This window comes from Pelodiscus sinensis, unplaced genomic scaffold (assembly GCF_049634645.1).
Source record: "Pelodiscus sinensis isolate JC-2024 unplaced genomic scaffold, ASM4963464v1 ctg97, whole genome shotgun sequence".
Classification (NCBI taxonomy): Eukaryota; Metazoa; Chordata; order Testudines; family Trionychidae; genus Pelodiscus; species Pelodiscus sinensis.
This window is the reverse complement of record NW_027465982.1, coordinates 89,292-111,738: the sequence shown is the minus strand read 5'-3', so window position 1 is coordinate 111,738 and position 22,447 is coordinate 89,292. Positions and strand designations below refer to the sequence as shown.

Genomic DNA, 22,447 nt, shown 5'->3' with positions numbered 1-22,447 from the left:
CTGCGGTTCTGGAGTGGGCGTGGCCGAGGGCAGAGTCCCGGAGAGGACGCGTGGTCTGGAGCAATGCGGGTCCGGAGTGGGCGTGGCCGAGGGCAGAGTCCCGGAGAGGACGCGTGGTCTGGAGCACTGCGGGTCCGGAGTGGGCGTGGCCGAGGGCAGTGTCTCGGAGAGGACGCGTGCTCTGGAGCAATGCGGGTCCGGAGTGGGCGTGGCCGAGGGCAGCGCCCCGGAGAGGACGCGTGGTCTGGAGCAATGCGGATCCGGAGTGGGCGTGGCCGAGGGCAGTGTCCCGGAGAGGACGCGTGGTCTGGAGCAATGAGGATCCGGAGTGGGCGTGGCCGAGGGCAGAGTCCCGGAGAGGATGCGTGGTCTGGAGCAATGAGGATCCGGAGTGGGCGTGGCCGAGGGCAGTGTCCCGGAGAGGACACGTGGTCTGGAGCACTGCGGGTCCGGAGTGGGCGTGGCCGAGGGCAGTGTCCCGGAGAGGACGCGTGGTCTGGAGCACTGCGGGTCCGGAGTGGGCGTGGCCGAGGGCAGTGTCCCGGAGAGGACGCGTGGTCTGGAGCAAAGAGGATCCGGAGTGGGCGTGGCCGAGGGCAGTGTCCCGGAGAGGACGCGTGGTCTGGAGCAATGAGGATCCGGAGTGGGCGTGGCCGAGGGCAGCGCCCTGGAGAGGACGCGTGGTCTGGAGCAATGCGGGTCCGGAGTGGGCGTGGCCGAGGGCAGAGTCCCGGAGAGGACGCGTGGTCTGGAGCAATGAGGATCCGGAGTGGGCGTGGCCGAGGGCAGTGTCCCGGAGAGGACGCGTGGTCTGGAGCAATGAGGATCCGGAGTGGGCGTGGCCGAGGGCAGCGCCCTGGAGAGGACGCGTGGTCTGGAGCAATGCGGGTCCGGAGTGGGCGTGGCCGAGGGCAGAGTCCCGGAGAGGACGCGTGGTCTGGAGCAATGCGGGTCCGGAGTGGGCGTGGCCGAGGGCAGAGTCCCGGAGAGGACGCGTGGTCTGGAGCAATGAGGATCCGGAGTGGGCGTGGCCGAGGGCAGTGTCCCGGAGAGGACGCGTGGTCTGGAGCACTGCGGGTCCGGAGTGGGCGTGGCCGAGGGCAGTGTCCCGGAGAGGACGCGTGGTCTGGAGCACTGCGGGTCCGGAGTGGGCGTGGCCGAGGGCAGTGTCCCGGAGAGGACGCGTGGTCTGGAGCAATGCGGGTCCGGAGTGTGCGTGGCCGAGGGCAGTGTCCCGGAGAGGACGCGTGGTCTGGAGCAATGAGGATCCGGAGTGGGCGTGGCCGAGGGCAGTGTCCCGGAGAGGACGCGTGGTCTGGAGCACTGCGGGTCCGGAGTGGGCGTGGCCGAGGGCAGTGTCCCGGAGAGGACGCGTGGTCTGGAGCACTGCGGGTCCGGAGTGGGCGTGGCCGAGGGCAGCGCCCCGGAGAGGACGCGTGGTCTGGAGCAATGCGGGTCCGGAGTGTGCGTGGCCGAGGGCAGTGTCCCGGAGAGGACGCGTGGTCTGGAGCAATGCGGGTCCGGAGTGGGCGTGGCCGAGGGCAGTGTCCCGGAGAGGACGCGTGGTCTGGAGCACTGCGGGTCCGGAGTGGGCGTGGCCGAGGGCAGTGTCCCGGAGAGGACGCGTGGTCTGGAGCACTGCGGGTCCGGAGTGGGCGTGGCGCGAAGCCGGGTGACTCGCTGGGTCCGGAGGAGGGATGTAAAAGGCAGCCGAGAAGCCGAGCTGATTACTTGCTCCCCCCGCTGCCTCTCTCCACGGCAACTGGGGGAGCAGGAGCTGGCGCTGGGGGGAGCCGGCTTAAAAGCTGCTTCCCTCGGCACCGTTTCGCTGTGCGGGGAGGCAGGGGTGCAGCGGGGAACCCGGGGCCCCTCCCCCCTTATCGACTGGTCCACCGAACTTCCACCAGCTACCCAATTAGCCGATTCATCAGGATTTCAGCTCCCTGGGCCCGAGCCTGCGAAGGGGGACGGCCGGGAGCGCTCTGCTGGGGGCCTGGCCCGGCGACTGGTCCAGGGGGCTGCTGTCTAGCTAGCGTGTGCGGCGCTGGCCGGCCTCCCCGGCGGCAGGGACACGAGGCACGTCAGGCGCTCGCAGCGCTAGCTCCACGGGAAACTCTTCCCCGGGACCGTCCCTCTCTCATAGACTCATAGACTCATAGACTCCAAGGTCAGAAGGGACCATTATGATCATCTGGTCTGACCCCCTGCACAGCGCAGGCCACAGAATCTCACCCACCCCTCCCAGAATAATCCTCTCACCTATATCTCAGATATTGAAGGCCCCAAGATACAGAGAATCCTCCAGCTGTGATCTGTGCCCCACGCTACAGAGGAAGGCAAAAAACCTCCAGGGCCTCTGCCAATCTACCCTGGAGGAAAATTCCTTCCTGACCCCAAATATGGCGATCAGCTAAACCCTGAGCATGTGGGCAAGACTCACCAGCCAGACACCCAGAAAGTTCCCTATAATGAATGGTCAATTAGTTACCAAGATCATGTTATTTCTCTCTCCCGCCCGCCTCTCCCTCCCGTCCTGTCTGGGCCCTCGGACAGCCCCTGCAGCCGGACCCCTCCCTCCCATGGCCGGCGCGGGAGGAGGCAGCATGGCCGTGGGCAGCCGTGGGCATGCCGGGCCTCTGGCGCTCACACGGGCCCTGGAAGCCCCACGCCTGCCGGTGCCGAGCAGCTCCCCCGCGAATGATAGAGACCGGCGGAGAGCCCGGGTCCTGTCCTTTATTGACCAGCGGCTGGCCCAGGGGCCAGGCCCGGCTTTCCCCGCGTGCTCTCTTCGCCGCTGGGGCGCTGGCTCGGGGAGGGGCTGGGCAGGCAGGCTGACGGCTCAGGCCTGCCGCTGGCGGGGAGGGGGCTGGCCCGCGGGGCTATGTCTGGGAGGGGGCTCACTTGGCAGGGCAGCTGACTGACCCCCCCCTGCAGCTGACTGATTGCATCCAGGAGCTGGCTGGTTCCACTGGGCAGTTTATTCACCCCCTCCCACAGCCATCTCGTTCCTCCCCGGAGCCAGCTGCCGTGGCCCCGGCCTGGCGCGGCTCCGCTCTGGAGCAGGGCGGCCCTGCCCGGGGCTTGGCCTGGCCAGCGGCTGGCTCCTCGTGGGAGCAGGCTGGCGGCGCTTGGCAGCGGCGTCTCTCCCACCAGCAGCGTGACGCGCGTGAGGCAGGCCGTCCCAAAGCCCTGCTCCGGCCTGGCTGGGACCCGGCTAGCACCCGGCCGCCAGCTCGCCCCGCGCAGCAGCAGCCACCGCTCCCCGGACGGCCGGACCGCCCAGCCAGCGAGCAGCGCGTCCCAGCCCGGATCCGGCGCCTGGGCTCCGTGGCGTCTGTCGTGGGCTGGGTTCCTGCCCGCCGGGGCCCCCTTGCGGCCGGCGTCCCTGGGCACCAGCGTGAGCTTGGTGTGCAGCTCCTTCCTCCCCACATGCAGCGCGCTCCTTCCAGCCGGCCACTCCGCTCCCAGGCGCCCGGCAGACCCGCTCGCCCTGGTCCCCGGGGGGCGTCGCTCAGCCTGGGGCTGCGCCGTGCTCGCCAGCTGCAGCGAGTTGCGCCTGGCTCGTGGCCAGCTCTCGGCTGGTGGCGCCGCCCGGCTCCCCTGTGGCGCACTCTTCCCAGGCGGCACCTTGGAGCTGGCAGCTGCCTTGTGTCTGGCGTGCGGCTCCTTGGGCCTCTGGCGCTCTGCGTAAGGCCCAGGGCGAGGCGACAGGGGCCCGGCGGGGGAGTCCTTCTCTGCCGCTCTCTTGTCAACAGCCACCCCTGCAAGAACGGACCCTCGTCAGCATCCCCGAGGAGACGCCTCGGGCCCCTCCTGCCACGGAGCAGCTGCCCGGCTCAGCCCCTTAGCCAGAGGCCAGCTTGAAATGCCCCCTCCCGCCCTGCCCCCTCCAGAGAGGCCACGGCTCGCCAGGCCCCACAGCCACGAGACTGACTTGGCTAAAGTGCCGAGACTGCTTTGGGGTCTGCCGGCCAGCCCCGGGCGTGGGGCGTACGGTGTGGGAGGGGTCTGGCCCCCTCACCTCTCCCCACCGCAGCCGCCTGTGCCCCGTGCCGCAGCTAATTCTGCCCCAGCACCCGCACTGGGCTCTGCCCGTCGCCCAGCCCCACGCTTGCCTTGGGTCACTGTCGTCTGGCCCCTGCTCCATCAGAGCTGCCCTGGAGAACCCCAATGGGGGCAGCCCCAGTGTCTCTGCAGGCCAGGCACTGCGGGGGGGCAGAGGCGCCTCCTGCCCTTGCTGGTCATGGAGGGGCGCTCCCCTTCTCACGGTGGGGGTCTGGGGTGACTGAGGGGAGAGGCAGGGCAGAGCACAGCTCTCATTGGCTGCCTGCAGCCTCCTGCAGCTAAGCAGCCAATCGGAGGGCTCAGATTCCCTGGCGGGCTGGTACAAGATGGGTTTCGAGGCCAGCGCCGGTCGCTGGGTGAGGGGGATGCGCCGCAGGAATCGCACGCGCGGCGCCCATCCCCGTGCCCCAGGCCCCCTCACGGGCAGGAGCCAGCGGCACCCTGGGCGGCGCCTGGACCTGGGACGCGGCCCGGCGGCTGCATGCGCACGCCCATTGCTGCGGGGGCTCTCTGTCCGCACGGCGTAGGCCACCGGGAGTCTGTCGTGTAACCTGCCCTAAGGAGGGACGCCAGGGCCAGGGCCGGAAAGGGCCGTCGCTCCAGCCTGCCGAGTGAGGAGCCGCTTGGCCAGCGTGGACGATGGGGCAGGGTCAGAAGTTCTGGGCGGTTATTAATGGTTCACAATCCTGCTGGAACGGCATCACAAGGGGGTTCCACAGGGGTCTGTTTGGGACCGGCTCTGTTCAGTATCTTCACCAACGATTTAGATATTGGCATAGAGAGGATGCTTATGAAGTTTGCAGATGATCCCAAGCTGGGAGGGGCGGCGGGTGCTCTGGAGGATGGGGCATAATTCAAAATGATCTGGACACACTGGAGAAATGGTCTGAGGTAAACAGGATGAAGTTTAATAAGGACAAATGCAAAGTGCTCCACTCGGGAAGGAACAATCCGTGTCACACACACAGAATGGGCAGCGACTGTCTAGGAAGGAGCACGGCAGAAAGGGATCTAGGGATCAGAGTGGACCACTAGCTGAATATGAGCCAACAGTGCGACTCTGTTGCAAAAAAAGCCAACATGACTCTGGGCTGCATGAGCAGGAGTGTGGTGAGCAAGACACGAGACGTCCTTCTTCCCCTCTGCTCTGCGCTGGTTGGGCCTCATCTGGAACATATTGTGTCCAGTTCTGGGCCCCACATTTCAAGAAAGATGTGGAGAAATTGGAGGGGGTCCAGAGAAGAGCAACCAGAATGATGAAAGGTCTCGAGAACACGAGCTAGGAGGGAGGCTGAAGAAACTGGGTTTGTTTAGTTTAGAAAAGAGCAGACTGAGCGGGGACAGGGGAGCCGTTTTCAAGTACCAAAAAGGGGGTCACAGGGAGGAGGGAGAAAACTTGTTCCCCTTGGCCTCTGAGGACAGGACAGGAAGCAAGGGGCTTGAACTGCAGCAAGGGAGGTTGAGGTTGGACATTAGGAAAAAGTTCCTGCCTGTCAGGGGGTTAAACACTGGGATAAATTGCCCGGGGAGGTTATGGCAGCTCGGCCCCAGGAGCGTGTAGCAAGGAGGGAATCGGATCTCTGGGGTCCCAGGCCGGCACAACCCTTCCGCCAGGCCCCGAGCCACTGCCGATGGTCTTTGCTGGGCCGCCGGGGGCCACTCGGACGTGCGTTGGGACCCTGCCTCGGGGGGTGTGGAGAGGGTCCCTCCCTTCCCCGCCACGTGCCCACGACGGAGAGAGCTGGCGCAGGAGGAGGCAGCCCCCGCGCCCGGCTGCTGCCACTTGGACGGGTTCGGCCTTTCTCTACCCTCCAGGCTAGCGGGACAGGACGTGGGCTGGCGGCCTCCCTGGGGGGCTGGCTCGGGCAGGCCAGACTCGCCGCCCCTCTGGGGGAGCTCTGAGCGGTGCTGGGAGCCTGGCCCACAGCCTGCCCCAGGACCCCCGGCCCGGGTGGGGACGGAGGGACTGAGCTGAGCTTGATGGCCCTGCCCGTGGCCCCCTCTAGGCTGTGCCAGACCAGACCTCCTGCCTCCCCTCTCTGCTCTGCCCAGGGGCTAGTGCTGGCCACTACCTGCCCCGGCTTCCCCCGCGCCAGCCCTGGGCTCCCCGCGCCCCGGCTCGCCCCTACCTTCCAGCGGTGGCAGAGCCTGCGCTGGCCACATCAGTCCCAAGCGGCCCCCCGCGGGCGGCCCGTCACGGCCCCAGAGCCGCCCCTGCCTGGCCAGCTGCCCCCAGGCCAGGCCCATTGTGATGTCAGGGCCCCGGCGACGGGCACGGGGCTGCCTCCTCCTGCGCCCGCCCTGCCTGCCCTCCCCACTCGCTGTGCCCGGCGGCGCGTGGGCTCCGTGGCTGGGCGGTGCCTGTGCCGCGCCACGGTCTGTGCCCAGCCTGCCGGGCGGGTGCCGCTCGCTGCCCCTCCCTGAGGGGTTCCCGGAGCCCGGGAGTGGGCCCGGCGCGGCTGGCCAGCCCTCTGCTCTCCGAGCCCCTCCCCTGCTCTCTGCCGCCCCTTCGCCGGCGTTCGGCCTTGGTGACCTCTCCTGCCCGCAGAGCGGGGGCTCCTCTCGGCTCGCGTCCCGGCGCCGTGCTCGGGCCGACGTGGCCGCACTAGCCCCGGCGAGGCGGAGGAGTTCGCTGCCCCTCCCGTGAGCGCAGCCGTGCCTGTGTCCACGGGAACGCCGCCGGCCGCCCTTTCCCACCGCTCCCACTCGGAGCTCGCTGGGCTCTCGTCTAGCCCCTCCCGTGAACCCGGGACCGCGCCCGAAACCTCGCTCCCCTCCTGCCGCGGTGACAGTCCCGGCCCGACTCGCCCGCCGGGCTCCCAGCGCCACAGCCGCCCTTCGCCTGTCCCCTCAGCGCTGTGCTGGTGGCAGACTGGGGGGCCCGGGCAAAGGCCTGGCGGGGGCCCGTCTAACCCAGCCCCGGCTCCTTCGCCAGCACTGGAATCTCTGGGAGCCTTGCAACGTGCCACCCACCACACAGGCCTTCCCTTGCGGAGCCGCGCTGCCTAGAGCCCGGCCCCTCAGGCGCTCTCGGCTCCTCCCGTCTGGCCGGTCCGGGCGTGAGGCTCCTACAGGCCAGTGACCCCCTGGCTCACCAAGAGGGGCGAAAAGAGCTTTCTTACAGCTGCCCACCTATTGCAGCCCAGAGCCAGAACGTCAGAGCGGCCAGACGGGGTCAGACCAAAGGTCCATCTAGCCCAGTCTCCTGTCTGCCAACAGTGGCCAGCACCAGGTGCCCCAGAGGGGGTGGACCGAAGACAATGATCAAGCGATTTGTCTCCTGCCATCCCTCTCCAGCCTCTGACAAACAGAGGCCAAGGACACCATTTTATCCCCTGGCTAATAGCCTTTTATGGACCTAACCTCCATGGATTTATCCAGCTTCTCTTTAAACTCTATTATAGTCCTAGCCTTCACAGCCTCCTCTGGCAAGGAGTTCCACAGGTTGACTACACACTGTGAAGAAGAACTTTCTTTTATTAGTTTTAAACCTGCTCCCCATTAATTTCATTTGGTGTCCTCTAGTCCTTATGTTATGGGAACTAATAAATAACTTTTCTTTATCAGCCCTCTCCACACCACTCATGATTTTATAGACCTCTATCATATCCCCCCTCAGTCTCCTCTTCTCTAAGCTGAAAAGTCCCAGTCGCTTTAACCTCTCCTCATATGGGACCCGTTCCAAACCCCTAATCATTTTAGTTGCCCTTTTCTGAACCCTTTCCAAGGCCAAAATATCTTTTTTGAGGTGAGGAGACCACATCTGTACACAGTATTCAAGATGTGGGCGTACCATAGTTTTATACAGGGGCAGTAAGATATTCTGGGTCTTATTTTCTATCCCTTTCCTAATAATTCCTAGCATCCTATTTGCCTTTTTGACCGCCGCTGCGCTCTGTGTGGAAGTTTTCAGAGAACTGTCCACGATAACTCCAAGATCTTTCCTGATTTGTCGTAGCCAGATTAGCCCCCATCATACTGTCCGTATAGTTGGGGTTATTTTTCCTGATGTGCATTACTTTACACTTAGCCACATTCAGTTTCATTTGCCATTTTGTTGCCCAGTCACTCAGGGTACGTCTACACTAACTCGTTAGTTCGAGCTAGGTAGGGTAATTAGGGCAAGTGGATTTACATATCCTGGGCTTCACTTGCACGTTCCCGGGAGCCACCATTTTTAAATCCCCCTTAGTCCGAACTCCATGCCCGTGGCTACACGCAGCACGGAGTAGGTAGTTCGAATTAAAGATCCTAATTTGAACTACCATTACTCCTCATTCCACTATATCCCTGCACCTGTATCCAGCCCCTATATCCCCACGCCTGTATCCCGTACCCTCACACCTGTATCCCCACACTCCTGGGCCTGTATCCTGCGCCCCCGCGCCTGTATCCCCACGCCCATATCCTGCACCCCTGCGCCTGTATCCCCCCACCTGTATCCCTGCACCCCACACCTGTATCCTGAGCCCCCGCACCTATATCCCCGCGACTGTATCCCCGCAATGCTGCGCCTGTATCCACATGCCTGTATCCCTGTGCCCCCGCGCCTGTATCCCCATGCCTGTATCTTGCACCCCCATGCCTGTATCCCCACACCCTGCACCTGTATTCCCGCGCTCCTCCACCTGTATCCCTGTGCCTGTATCCCTGCGCCCCCGCACCTGTATCCTGCGCCCCTGCGCCTGTATCCCCACGCCCATATCCTGCACCCCTGCGCCTGTATCCCCCCACCTGTATCCTGAGCCCCCGCACCTGTATTCCCGTGACCCCGCACCTGTATCCCCGTGACTGTATCCCTGCACTGCTGCGCCTGTATCCACATGCCTGTATCCCTGTGCCCCCATGCCTGTATCCCCATGCCTGTATCCCCATACCTGTATCCCCACACCCTCACGCCTGTATCCCACACCCTGCACCTGTATTCCCGCGCTCCTGCGCCTGTATCCCTGTGCCTGTATCCCTGTGCCCCCCCACCTGTATCCTGCACCCCTGCACCTGTATTCCCACGCCCCCACACCTGTATCCCTGTGCCTGTATCCCCACGCCTGTATCCTACACCCCTGCACCTGTATCCCCACACCTCCGTGCCTGTATCCCCGTGCCTGTATTCTGTGCCCCCGTGCCTATATCCCACGCCCCTGCGCCTGTTTCCCCACACCCCCATCCCCAGCCTGTATCCCCACACCCCTACACCTGTATCCCTGCGCCTGTATCCCTGCGCCCCAGTGCCCATATCCCAGCGCCTGCCTGAGCAGCGAGTGAGGGGAGCAGGCGAGAGGTGGAGTCTCCATCCCGGGGGTGTTTAATTCCTGGCTGGACCAAGCCATGGCTGGGAGGGGGTGGGCTGGCCTCACCTTGGGCAGGGGGCTGGACTTGGGGCCTCCTGAGCTCCTCGCCAGCCCTGGGTGCCTGACGCCTTGTGACCGGCCAGAGCGTCAGGCCGAGCCGCCTAATTCTTCTGCTCACACAGGTGTCCCCGGGCAGCCCCCGCGGCCTTGTGTGCACGCCCCGTCCTGGGCCCCCCCAGCGACAAACCACCCCCCCAGCGACAAACCGCGCCCCCCCAGCGACAAACCGCCCCCCCCAGCGACAAACCGCCCCCCCAGCGACAAACCGCGCCCCCCCAGCGACAAACCGTGCCCCCCAGCGACAAACCGCGCCCCCCAGTGACAAACCGCCCCCCCCAGCGACAAACCGTGCCCCCCAGCGACAAACCGCCCCCCAGCGACAAACCGCGCCCCCCAGCGACAAACCGCCCCCCAGCGACAAACCGCCCCCCCAGCGACAAACCGTGCCCCCAGCGACAAACCGCGCCCCCCAGCGACAAACCGCCCCCCCAGCGACAAACCGTGCCCCCCAGCGACAAACCGCCCCCCCAGCGACAAACCGCGCCCCAGCGACAAACCGCGCCCCCCAGCGACAAACCGCGCCCCCCAGAGACAAACCACGCCCCCAGCGACAAACCGCCCCCCCAGCGACAAACCGCGCCCCCCCAGCAACAAACTGCGCCCCTGTGACGTAGTGGGGGTACTTGCTGGGCTGTGGTGACCCCTGCTGTCTGGAGCAAGACCCAGCAGGGAAAACCTCGCTAGGCAGAGGTAAGGCCAAACTGGTTGAACCAGTGGCCAGACACCCCCCATGGAGAGGAACAAAGGAAGGTGGATGCTGCCCTGGCTGGGGGGCAGGGCTGGAAGTGAGGGAGTTGGTTGCTGGCTGGGAGCATGGAGGAGACAGCCTAGGGGAAGGGGCTGGAGTTTAGGGGCCCAGTCTCCCCCATCTCAAGGGGGCCTGAGGGATCCTAGCCCAGCTCTGTGACCAGACTACATCTGTGCTGTGCTGTGCTGGAGGAGCAATAAACCACCCTCAATTCCACTGGCTGGTGAAGTCTGTTTGTGCCATTTCGGGGTGCAGGAGACGGGGAACCCCCAACGCGCCGTCACAGCCCCCCAGCGACAAACCGCGCCCCCCAGCGACAAACCGCCCCCCAGCAACAAACCGCCCCCCCACCGACAAACCGCGCCCCCCAGCGACAAACCGCCCCCCCAGCGACAAACCGCGCCCCCCAGCAACAAACCGCGCCCCCCAGCGACAAACCGCGCCCCCCAGCGACAAACCGCCCCCCCAGCGACAAACCGTGCCCCCCAGCGACAAACCGCCCCCCCAGCGACAAACCGTGCCCCCCAGCGACAAACCGCCCCCCCAGCGACAAACCGCCCCCCAGCGACAAACCGCGCCCCCCAGCAACAAACCGCCCCCCCAGCGACAAACCGCGCCCCCCAGCGACAAACCGCGCCCCCCAGCGACAAACCGCACCCCAGCGACAAACCACGCCCCCAGCGACAAACCGCCCCCCCCCAGCGACAAACCGCCCCCCCCAGCAACAAACCGCCCCCCAGCGACAAACCACGCCCCCAGCGACAAACCGCGCCCCCCCAGCGACAAACCGCGCCCCCCCAGCAACAAACCGCGCCCCCCCAGCAACAAACCGCCCCCCAGCGACAAACCGCCCCCCAGCGACAAACCGCGCCCCCCCAGCAACAAACCGTGCCCCCCCAGCGACAAACCGCCCCCCAGCGACAAACCGCGCCCCCCCAGCGACAAACCGCCCCCCCAGCGACAAACCGCGCCCCCCCAGCGACAAACCGCGCCCCACAGTAACCTGCCAGGGGCTCTCCGGGCTCCTCCTGGGCCCCTGCCCCCTTCGTCCCAGGCGGGATGGGGGTCGCCGCAGGGACAGCCCCAGACTCCAAGCAGCCGCCCGCGGGCTGGGCTCCAGGCCAGACGGCCCCTCGGCGGCAGCCTCAGAGAACGGGAGATTGAGCTCTGCTCCCTCGTGTATTGATCAGCTCCTGCTGCCCCTGACCGGCGCAGCCCTGGACACTTGCTTCTGCTGGGAGCCCACTGGCGTCACGCTGGGGCCACGGGGCCCGGCCGGGAGCCGACTTCTGCTGCTGGACGCCTGGCTCCATTCTCAGCTCCACCCCGGTCCCGGCTCCTGTCCAGAAGCGGTCGCAGTCCACCCAGCAGCCAGCTCCCACCTGCCACCCAGCAGCCGCTTCCCGGGCTCTTCAGTCGCGGCGCACACCGCCTTCCCCGGCCAGGGCCTCTCCTCCGCGCACCCCTCTGGTTCCAGCCGCCTGTGGCTCGGGGGGGAGATCCGCCTGGGGCTCCTGCCTGCCCCCCGGCGCCTCCCCGCCAGGAGCGGACTTGTAGCGGGCGTGCGCCTTGCTGCGCCCGGCGTGGGCGTCGCTCCCTGCGGCTGCTCTGCTGCCCGGCTTGTCCACAGCCGCCCCTGCGGGAAGGGACCCCGTCAGCGGCCTGCAGAGACGGTCGCCCGTTCCTGCCTCGGGGCAGCCGCCGGGCTCGGGCCCCGCCCCACTGCGTCCCGCGCCAGGATCCCCGGGGGGCCGGGCCCCTTGAGCGGGCTAGGCCGGAGCCAGCGCCCCCCCGGGAACCAGCTCTGCCCCCCCCCGGCCGCTGTTGCAGCCCCTGCCATAGCCCAGGCTCCCCGCTCCTCACCGTTCACGTGGACGGATTTCAGCTCCCCGTCCTCTTCCACCTCCACCTGCTCCTGCCCGTTCCTCACCGTCCTGGGACGCAGAGAGGGGCGGCTGAGCCAGCGTCTCCCTAGGGTAGCCAGCCTGCCCCCCAGCCCGCTGCCCGCTTGCCGCAGGGACCTCCTGGGCAGGGCAGGGTTACCTGGGGAACTCCCCGGGGCGTGACGGGCTCGCCCCCTGCCCGCAGTGCACCAGTTGCAGCCTGTCTAAGCGGGGTGAGACGTGCCGTTAAATGGGATTTTACATCCCGGCTTCTCACCCGCTGTGGCCACTGGGCCGCGCTGCCCTCCCCCGGCTGCTGGCCCCACCTCACCTTTTGGTGGTGATGCGCTTGCCATTGACGACCTTGGTGGAGGTAGAGAAGAAGCAGAAGCCTTTTCCCGCGCTGCTGCCGGAGTGGAAGGGCCCAGTGGAACCTGAAACCCAGGGCAGGCCATTGCCAGCTGCGCCGGGCGCCGCGGTGGAGGGGCGGGGGGAGTGAAATGGGGGGATCGGAGGGGAGAGTGTTCTTGGGGTTCCCGCCCCAGCCCCTCGGCTGCCCCACTGTGGGTCTGGCCATGGGGCAGAGCCTGAGGCCAGCGGCGAGAGGAGCTTGTGGGACGATGGGGGGCACCGTGGCTGTTGGACTCCCCGGCCCAGGCCGTGCAGGGACTCTGGGCCCAGGCAGGCAGCCCTGCTAGGGGGCCAGGGCACCGGGTTCTGTCGGGCCCTGGGCCCTGGACTCAGAGAACGTGCAGCGGCCGTCCCTCCCCGCCCCACCCCCCCGCCGCATGGACACGTGTCTCCCCCGGGACGTGGGGCCATTCGGGGCAGAGCATGGGGGACCCTGTCGGGTCTGCCGTTCCCCACGGGAGAGCGCCCTGGCTCCCCGAGACCTGACTCACCGTAGAAGGGGTCTGGTCCCCCAAAGAACTCCCGGAAGATGTCGTGCGGGCTGCGGAAGTGGAACATAAACCCGGGGGCCCCGTCTTCGGCCTGCGAGCCCCTGGGCCCTGCGGGGAAAGCCGAGAAGGGAGGTGGCAGCCTGGAGCCGGCCCCAGGAAGAGCCGCAGCGAGCAGCTCCCTGCTTGGCCTGCCAGGCTGGGACCCGCCTCTCTGCACGCGGGGCTGGGGCCAGGACTGTCAGTGCTGGGCCGGGCGATGCAGCCGCGCGGGGAGCAAAGCCCAGCCCTGGGAGGCGGGGGGGGGTCACTCACCTGCCCCCGCGAGCCCCTCCTTGCCGTAGCGGTCGTAGAGCTCCCGCTTGCTCTCTGCCGGGAGAAGGAGCCGGAGGTCAGCCAGCCCGTCTCCCGCTGAGCCCGGCCACAGCCGCCCTGCGCCCCCCCGGCCCTCTGCCCGCACAGGCCTCGGCAGACATCCGGTGTCCAGCGGGGTCGGAGCAAAGGCCCATGCAGCCCAGGGTCCTGTCTGCCCGCAGCGGCCAAGGCCGGGGCCCCAGAGGGAGGGGACACAACAGGGAATCGTCACGTGATCCCTCCTGTCGCCCATTCCCAGCCCCTGACGAACAGAGGCCAGGACACCCTCCCTGCCCAGCCTGGGTAACAGCCACTGATGGACCTGACCTCCAGGAGTCTCTCTGACGCTTCTGAACCCTGGTAAAGTCTGGTCTCCACAACTTCCCCTGGCGAGGAGTTCCACAGGTTGACTGTGCAGTGTGTAAAGAAATGCTCCTTTTGTCTGTTTTAAACCAGGGCCCTACTGATTTCCTTGGGTGGCCCTAGTTCCTGTGTGCTGAGCCGTGAGCAGCACGTCCTTCTCCACGCCAGCCATGACTGTATCGACTCCCATCCCACCCGCTCCCCCGTTGTCCCTGTTCCCAGCTGACCCGGCCCAGGCTCGTTCGCCTCCCTCGTACGGGCGCGGTTCCACCCCCCCCCACCTGCTGTGGGCTCCCTTCTCGGCACCGTTTCCAGGGCCGATGCCAAGCTGTGGTGAGACGCCGAGGCGCCTGCAGGCAGGAGCGGGGGAGACGCTGGAGGAACAGGCCGACCCAGCCCAGCGGTGCCGGATGCCTTGGAACCAGGCCACTAGCCGCCCTAGGAACCCCCAACGCAGACGCCCCCGGCAAATGGCGCCAGCGCAGCGCCACCTCGGGAGGGGCGGAGAGCCAGGCCGCAGGGCTCCCGGCGCCCACACCTCGCCCCAGCAGGGCTCGGGCCTGGCACATGCTGCCGGGTGGCTCAGCAGCCCAGGACCTGCCGCCGGGGCCTGCACTGGAGGGGAAGGGCGAGCCGGGAACGCTGGGGCTGCAGAAGGCGGCGCCTCTTACTGTCCGACAGCACTTCGTAGGCCTCCGCGATCTCCTTGAACCGCTGCTCCGCGCGCTCCTTGTTCTCCGGGTTCTTGTCCGGGTGCCACTTCAGCGCCGCCTTCCGGTACCTGCAGCGGCCCCGGGACCCGTCAGTCGCCCGCCCGGAGCTGCCCTTCACCCGCCCCCCAGGACCCGTCAGTTGCCCACCCGTGCTGCCCTTCACCCGCCTGGAGGTGCCAGCACTGTGCCATGGCCCTGCAGGGGCTCCGCCTGGCTGTCGGCGGAGGGCACAAAGCCCCCCCTTCCCAGAGCAGGGAGCTGTGCCCAGGACCCCCTGCAGCTAGTGGGGGGCTGTCTGCTCTATGACCGGGGCCCCCTGCGCTGGGAGGGGAGATTCTCACTGACTCTCCTAGGGTGTGTCTAGACTACATGCCTCCTTCGACGGAGGCATGTAGATTAGCCAGATCGGAAGAGGGAAATGAAGCCACGATTAAAATAATCGCGGCTTCATTTAAATTTAAATGGCTGCCCCGATCTGCCGATCAGCTGTTTGTCGGCAGATCGGGGGAGTCTGGACGCGATGCCCCGACAAAGAAGCCTTTCTTCATCGACACAGGTAAGCCTGGTTTCACGAGGCTTACCTGTGTCGATGAAGAAAGGCTTCTTTGTCGGGGCATCGTGTCCAGACTCCCCCGATCTGCCGACAAACAGCTGATCGGCAGATCGGGGCAGCCATTTAAATTTAAATGAAGCCGCGATTATTTTAATCGCGGCTTCATTTCCCTCTTCCGATCTGGCTAATCTACATGCCTCCCTCTAAGGAGGCATGTAGTCTAGACACACCCCTAATGTGGATTCACCCAGACACCCAGGCTCAGCCGCCCAGGGAGAGACAAAGGGAGGGGGGGAGACCAGCACCTGGCTGGGGGGCAGGGCTGGGAGAGAGTTTTAGTTTCTGGCTGGTATCATGGAGGAAGCAGCCTGAGCAAGGGGCTGGGATTTAGGGGCCCAGGCTCCCCCATCTCAAGGGGGGCTGAGGCATCCTAGGCCTGCCCTGGGACCAGATTCCATCTGTGCTGGGCTGTACCCTGGAGAGGCAATAAACTCCCCTGTTCTACTGGCAGGTGGAGTCTGTTCAGGGGTGCAGGAGGCGGGGGACCCCGACGGGCTGTCACACCCTCCGTTTGTGCTCGCAGGGGTGCTGGGTGCGGAGCGGCGGCAGCCACAGCCGCCAGGAGCCGGGCCAGGCAAGGGCTTACGCCTTTTTGATGTCGTCCTCGGAGGCGTCAGCCGGGACGTGCAGCACGTCGTAGTACCCCGCCATGGCGACCGGGGAGGCGGGGGGCAGCGGAGCCAGCCAGGAGCCGGCGGGTGTCTCTGGAGCGGCGGGAGTCGGTAGGGCTGGAGCCGCGGTCTGTGGCGCTCATGGCCTGGTGTCCCCGCACAGAGCGGCCAGCTGCGGCCTGTGGAGCGGAGAGCCGAGCCGTCGGGGGGGCTCCCAGAGAGGGGCAGCGCCTCCTCCCCGGCAGACACAGCCAGCGGCCTCTCGCCCCTCGCCCCCAGGCCATCTGTGCTGGGGCTGGCCTGGGACCCTGCCTCTCCCCCCGCCCTGTGCCTGTGTCTACCCACGGCTCAGAATCCATCTCCCCTGCTCCGTGCTGGGCTGGCCTGGGACCCTGCCTCTCCCCCCGCCCTGTGCCTGTGTCTACCCACGGCTCGGAATCCATCTCCCCTGCTCCGTGCTGGGCTGGCCTGGGACCCTGCCTCTCCCCCCGCCCCGTGCCTGTGTCTACCCACGGCTCGGAATCCATCTCCCCTGCTCCGTGCTGGGCTGGCCTGGGACCCTGCCTCTCTCCCCGCCCTGTGCCTGTGTCTACCCATGGCTCGGAATCCATCTCCCCTCCGTGCTGGGCTGGCCTGGGACCCTGCCTCTCTCCCCGCCCTGTGCCTGTGTCTACTCACGGCTCGGAATCCATCTCCCCTCCGTGCTGGGCTGGCCTGGGACCCTGCCTCTCCCCCCCCGCCCTGTGCCTGTGTCTACCCACGGCTCAGAATCCATCTCCCCTGCTCCGTGCTGGGCTGGCCTGGGACCCTGCCTCTCCCCCCGCCCTGTGCCTGTGTCTACCCACGGCTCAGAATCCATCTCCCATCCTCTGTGTGGGGGCCTGGGACCCTGCCTCTCCCCCCGCCCCGTGCCTGTGTCTACCCACGGCTCGGAATCCATCTCCCCTGCTCCGTGCTGGGCTGGCCTGGGACCCTGCCTCTCCCCCCGCCCCGTGCCTGTGTCTACCCACGGCTCGGAATCCATCTCCCCTCCGTGCTGGGCTGGCCTGGGACCCTGCCTCTCCCCCCGCCCCGTGCCTGTGTCTACCCACGGCTCGGAATCCATCTCCCCTCCGTGCTGGGCTGGCCTGGGACCCTGCCTCTCCCCCCGCCCTGTGCCTGTGTCTACCCACGGCTCAGAATCCATCTCCCCTGCTCCGTGCTGGGCTGGCCTGGGACCCTGCCTCTCCCCCGCCCTGTGCCTGTGTCTACCCACGGCTCAGAATCCATGTCCCCTCTGTGCTGGGCTGGCCTGGGACCCTGCCTCTCCCCCCGCCCTGTGCCTGTGTCTACCCACGGCTCGGAATCCATCTCCCCTGCTCCGTGCTGGGCTGGCCTGGGACCCTGCCTCTCCCCCCGCCCCGTGCCTGTGTCTACCCACGGCTCAGAATCCATCTCCCCTGCTCCGTGCTGGGCTGGCCTGGGACCCTGCCTCTCCCCCCGCCCCGTGCCTGTGTCTACCCACGGCTCAGAATCCATGTCCCCTCCGTGCTGGGCTGGCCTGGGACCCTGCCTCTCCCCCCACCCTGTGCCTGTGTCTACCCACGGCTCGGAATCCATCTCCCCTGCTCCGTGCTGGGCTGGCCTGGGACCCTGCCTCTCCCCCCGCCCCGTGCCTGTGTCTACCCACGGCTCAGAATCCATGTCCCCTCCGTGCTGGGCTGGCCTGGGACCCTGCCTCTCCCCCCACCCTGTGCCTGTGTCTACCCACGGCTCAGAATCCATCTCCCCTCCGTGCTGGGCTGGCCTGGGACCCTGCCTCTCCCCCCGCCCTGTGCCTGTGTCTACCCACGGCTCGGAATCCATCTCCCCTGCTCCGTGCTGGGCTGGCCTGGGACCCTGCCTCTCCCCCCGCCCTGTGCCTGTGTCTACCCACGGCTCAGAATCCATCTCCCGTCCTCTGTGCGGGGGCCTGGCCTCCGCTTGCACTGCCCCATCCCAGCCCCCTTGTCCCTCTGCCCTGCCTGGCGCCGGGTCCCTCCTGGCAGCGCGCTCCGGCCCTCTCCCGGGAGCCCCCTGCCCCTCCGCACTGCTGTCTCTGGATCCGAGGCTGCAGCGCGGGGCCAGGCGGGCGCTGATCCGCGAGGGGAGCCAGTTTAAACACCAGCTCCCCACACAGCCCGGCCGCCTGTCGCCCTGCACTGCTGCCTGTGTCAGAGGGAGCAGCAGCCCCTCTCCAGCGTGCCAGGCTGCCTGCCACCCAGCAGAGCTGCAGCAGGGTAGGTCCTGGACCCGGCCCAAGCCGGGACTGAGCCGAGCTGCTGGCCAGCCTGCTGAAAAAGTCACTGGCGGGGGGGGAGGGGAGGGCGTGTAGTCTACAGCATTAACCGATGAGATTTTGCTTCTCGGTTAATGGGCTCCGCTATCACGGCCCGGTTGTGGGCTGCACGGACGGGAGTGCCGTGAGCCGGACACGAGGCGTCGTCCCTCCGCTCTGCGCTGCGCTGCGCTGGCCAGTCCCTTTGTGTTTTGCTCAATGAGTGTTGCTGTGGGGGGGGCGTGAGGGTTTTCAAGCATCAGAAAGGGGGCGCGATGCCGACGTTTGGGACCCGCTGGGCTGGGGTCCATGTGCTAGGCAGGGGGGCCTGGCTGGGAAGGGCACTGGCCGCCACGCCGGGCAGGCTGGCTCTGATGCGCTGGAGAGCGGGGAGCCAGTGCGGGGTGACGTGGTCCATGCCACGGGCCAGGTGACTCCCGACCTTCCCCGGCATCTCGGCCCCGCGGCCCCCCGGCAGCCCCTCTGGCCCGGCCCCAAGCTCCGCCTACCTCAGGGTCTGCGCTGCCCCATGCTCCCAGCCCGCCCCTGCCCTCGCTGCACACCTGTGGCTGCTCTGCGGAGGAGGGGCGGGCGCTCGCCAGCAGCCTCTCACAGGCCTCCCCTGCTGATTAACAGCCGCTGCAGCCAATGGAAAGCTCAGGCTCATTGTGATGTCAGGGCTTTGCACTTTCATTCCGGAGGTTCCAGTATGGCCCACGGGCAACAGGAGGGCAAGATGCTGTCACCCTTTGGCGGCAGCCCCTCCTCTCCCCTGCCGTGCTGAGGGGGCCCCGCCCCCGCCCCGCCCGGCCCCGCCCCCGACGGGCACAGCCCGAGGCATTAGGGGGCCTGGCGCAGGACAGCAGCGCCCCCCCCCACCCCATCACCGCGCAGGCCGTGGGCACCGGAGTGGCCTGGCAGCCTGCTCCCCTCTGCCCCACCGTCTGCCCTGCTGCCCCTGGGCGTGGGGGGCAGGATCCACACTCCCAGAAGGGGAGCAGCCGAGCTGCCCAGACCTCCCACATGGTGCTCCAGCAGCACCCGGGCCTCTTGCATTGCGGGGCCCCGGGGCACCAGCCTCCTTCCCCTGCCTGGTCCAGCACCTCCCTTGGCAAAGGCCGCCAGTTAATGGCTCTCACCATTCACAATTGCACCTCATTTTCCAGCCTGAACCTGCTGACTTCAGCTCCCCGCCTGTGCTGGCGCGCGGCCTGTCTCTGCTAGACTGACAAGCCCATCGTGAAACATTCGGCCCACACAGGTGCTTACGGACGTGACCAAGTGTGACGGCGCGTTGGGGTTCCCGCCTCCTGCACCCCCGTCGTGGCACGAACAGACTCCCCCAGCCAGTAGAACAGGGGAGTTTATGGCTTCTCCAGGACACAGCCCAGCACAGATGGAATCTGGTTCCAGGGCAGGCCTAGGGTGCCTCAGCCCCCTTGAGATGGGGGAGCCTGGGCCCCTAAAGCCCAGCCCCTTGCTTAGGCTGTGGCCTCCATGATACAGACAAACTGCCCAACTTCCAGCCCTGCCCCCAGCGAGGGGCCGCCCTCCGCCTGCCTCCCTTTGTTCCTCTCCCTGGGGGGTAACTGGTCAAACAGGTCACCTCCCTGTCCCATCAGCTACTCGGCTGGGCCGTGGTCCAGGCAGCAGCCAGTGGGGGGTCACCCACAGCCCGAGCCAGCAACCAGCAAGGTACCCGCACTACGGCACACCAAGTCACCCGTCACTTTCTCTCCGTTCGGCTACAGGGGAGCGCGTGGAGCCTGGCGCGGCGAGGCAGCTCTCAGCCGTTCGCCCTTCCCACGGGTCTTCTCGGAAGCCTCTACAATTTAGCAACATCCTTCTTGCCTTGCGCTCTCCAGAACTGCAGCCGTGTTTGCACTAGTGTGAAACAGACGTAAAAGCTCCCCTCCCGCGCGGGTCCCCTTTCTGCCCCAGGCTGGCAGTGGCTCTTTTAGCCACAGCACCGGGCCGGGAGCACGGGCTCCGCTCATTCCCCATCACAGCCCCTGGCTTTCTCTGGGGCCCTGCTTCCCCGGAGAAAGGCCCCCTCCCCCGCGGGCATGGCCTACGTTCCTTGGGCCTCCATGGGCGCACTTGCCTTGGCCTGGGACTGCTTGCTCACGGGGGTTCCAACGACCGCGCTGTGCATGGATCCCCGTGGGGCCGGTCCCGGTGTCTCCTGCAGCCGCGCCGCGTGGGGCCCTCTGCAGGGTGCTGCCGGCCAGCCGCCACTGCGGTCCCTCCTCGCCGCCGGAGCGCCGTCTCCCTTGGCTTGGCGGGCTGCAGACGTGTGAGTCACATGAGGTCGAGTTCCCGGGACACGCAGCAGCGGGCGGGGGCCCAGCCCTAGAGCTGAGCGTGTGAGCTCTTTGGGGAAATCCGGGCCCCCACCCACGCTGACGCCGGCACGGTGAGGGGCTCTGCCGCGTTCCCTCCGGCGCGCAGCGCGGGGACCCTGCCAGCCCCTGGGCGCACGGGATTGTGCTTTCACTCTCTCAGGGCGACGGGGGCAACCCATGCGTGTGGGGGGGGGGCAGAGTGAGGGCGGGGGGGGGGGAAGGACAGCGGTTCTGCAGGGTTACTGAGCATGCTCAATACCAGCCGTGATGCAGTGGGGGGCTATCCACTCTTGTGGCCCCGGGTCCCGTCTGGCTGGGGGCGACCCCTACTGGCCTGTGCTGCTCTGCAGAGACTGTGTGCGTGTGCGCACGCGCGTGTGTGCAGGGCCCAGCGGGGGGTGGTCCCTGAGGGGGGTACGTAGGCACGGCCCAGCCGCCTGACCCCCGGGCTAGGTGGAGGAATGTGAACAAAGCCAGAGGCAGGGCCACCTAGGGGTGAGGGACCAGAGGCTGGGAGCTGGGTCAGGCTGGGGGAAGGGGGGATGTTTTTAGACTAAGGAAGGGGGTGAAGCCCCCCCCAGAGGACGAGGCTCTGCCCTGGCTCCGGTGGCAACGTGGGGCCCGCGCTGCGCCGTGTCTCTGAGAACGATGAACCTTCTACTCCACGGCCCGGCTCAGAGTCCCCTCTGGCTGCGGGCGGGGGGCAGGGTGGGGGGTCCCCGACGCGCCGTCACACAAGCCAAGCAGCAAATGGGGGGAGGGGAAAATCCTGTTTCCTTCCCCCGTCACCTCTCTGCGGGCTCCCCGGGAAATGCTCGTTTTCTGACAGACAACGGAGCGCTCGGCTGGCAGGCGCCTCGCCGCTAGCTCCTCAGCCAGCGCCGGGTGCCCGGAGGGAGGGATCACAGCAGGGAATCCTCACGTGATCCCGCCCCGTCGCCCAGCCCAGCCCGACACACAGAGGCCAGAGACCCCTCCCTGCTAGCCTGGCTCCCGGCCTTGATGGACCTGCCCTCCATGGACTGATCTAAGCTGCTTTGCAACCCCTGCTAGTGTCCTGGCCTTTCCGCCATCCCCGGCGAGTTCCACGGGTGACACCGGATCTTGCCTTGTCTGAAATCTGCCGCCTGCACATTCCACGGGGCGAGCTCCCTGCGTGAGCTTGTTCGGTTTTTCTGCACCATTCGCTTCTTGCGAGACCCCTCGCACATCCCCCCATCTCGTCTTTTCCATGCGGAAGAGCCCCGGCCTTGTCAATCTCTCCTCCCGCCCCCCTCGCTCCTGGGCCCGTCTCTGCACCTGTTCCCAAGCCGCCGGCCTCTCTCAGACGGGGCCACCAGACCTGCACGCCGCACTCACGCCGTGGGACCGCATGGCTTTATGCAGCGCCACCAGGCGTTGTGTGTCCTGCTCTCTGTTCCTCTCCTGCCGGCTGCCGGGCGCCCCTTAGCTCTGTGCACTGCCCCCTCCGGGGAACCGCCCACAGGGATCCCAGGGTCTCTCCGGAGGGGGGACGGCCGATTCGGGCCCCACCGTTGGTGCCCACGGCTGGGACGGCGCCTGCCCGTGCGCCTCACTTTGCATTTGTGGCCACCGAGTTCCCCTGGCCTCGCGGTGCCCGTCCCCCAGTCCCGGGGGACCCCTTTGTAGCTCTTCCCAGCCTCTGCACTCAGCTGTTCGGAGCCATCGTGTATCGTCTGCAAATGCTCCCCCTCCCCCGGCGGGGCCCGTTCCCGGCCCATTTATGAACCCGCTGAACCAGCCTGGTCCCAGCATCTCCCCTTAGTTCCTGCCTTGTACATGGAGAGCCCAGGGACACACGAGCGCTCCTTCCGGCACCCAAATGAAGGGCCTTTTGCTACTGTCATGGCCCAGCCGCCCGCTGGTTATAAACACGCTCCCTGCCCCGAAGGCAGAGCATCCCCAGGTGAGCATCCGCCTGCTCTCACCGCCGCCTCCTCTTTGCCTGAGCGAATCGATCTGTCGTGAAACATCTCGGGGGGCAGCCACGCTAGTGTGGGACCAAAGCCACTCGCCAGACAGCAGTGGCCCCGTGGCCCCGTGGACGCTAACCACACACGGAAGTGGGCTCCCGACCCGCCTCTTCCGCTGCCGAAGCGGCGAGAGCGCACGCGCCTGTTCATCT

General features: G+C 67.1%; 2 protein-coding genes across 4 annotated transcripts; both read right to left on the bottom strand.

Annotated features, from left to right (window-relative positions):
• Window positions 1–2,718: 2,718 nt before the first annotated feature.
• LOC142825643 (uncharacterized) lies at window positions 2,719–7,351 on the bottom strand. The gene is made up of 2 exons (XM_075917685.1): window positions 6,195–7,351; window positions 2,719–3,761 (listed from the first exon to the last, which is right to left on the bottom strand). Exons 1-2 carry the CDS (start codon window positions 6,310–6,312, stop codon window positions 2,734–2,736), a joined length of 1,146 nt encoding a protein of 381 aa, XP_075773800.1. The 5' UTR covers window positions 6,313–7,351; the 3' UTR covers window positions 2,719–2,733.
• A 4,039-nt stretch (window positions 7,352–11,390) lies between these two features.
• LOC142825645 (dnaJ homolog subfamily B member 2-like) lies at window positions 11,391–18,601 on the bottom strand. Of its 3 annotated transcripts, XM_075917696.1 has the most exons (8): window positions 18,466–18,601; window positions 15,636–15,839; window positions 14,395–14,504; window positions 13,322–13,375; window positions 13,010–13,117; window positions 12,439–12,541; window positions 12,088–12,158; window positions 11,391–11,860 (listed from the first exon to the last, which is right to left on the bottom strand). In XM_075917696.1, exons 2-8 carry the CDS (start codon window positions 15,698–15,700, stop codon window positions 11,637–11,639), a joined length of 735 nt encoding a protein of 244 aa, XP_075773811.1. In that variant the 5' UTR covers window positions 15,701–15,839; window positions 18,466–18,601; the 3' UTR covers window positions 11,391–11,636. The 3 variants fall into 3 exon arrangements, with proteins under 3 accessions (XP_075773811.1, XP_075773809.1, XP_075773810.1); XM_075917694.1 differs by lacking the exon at window positions 12,088–12,158; XM_075917695.1 differs by lacking the exon at window positions 12,088–12,158 and having other exon boundaries at window positions 18,520–18,591.
• Between the last annotated feature and the right edge of the window lie 3,846 nt (window positions 18,602–22,447).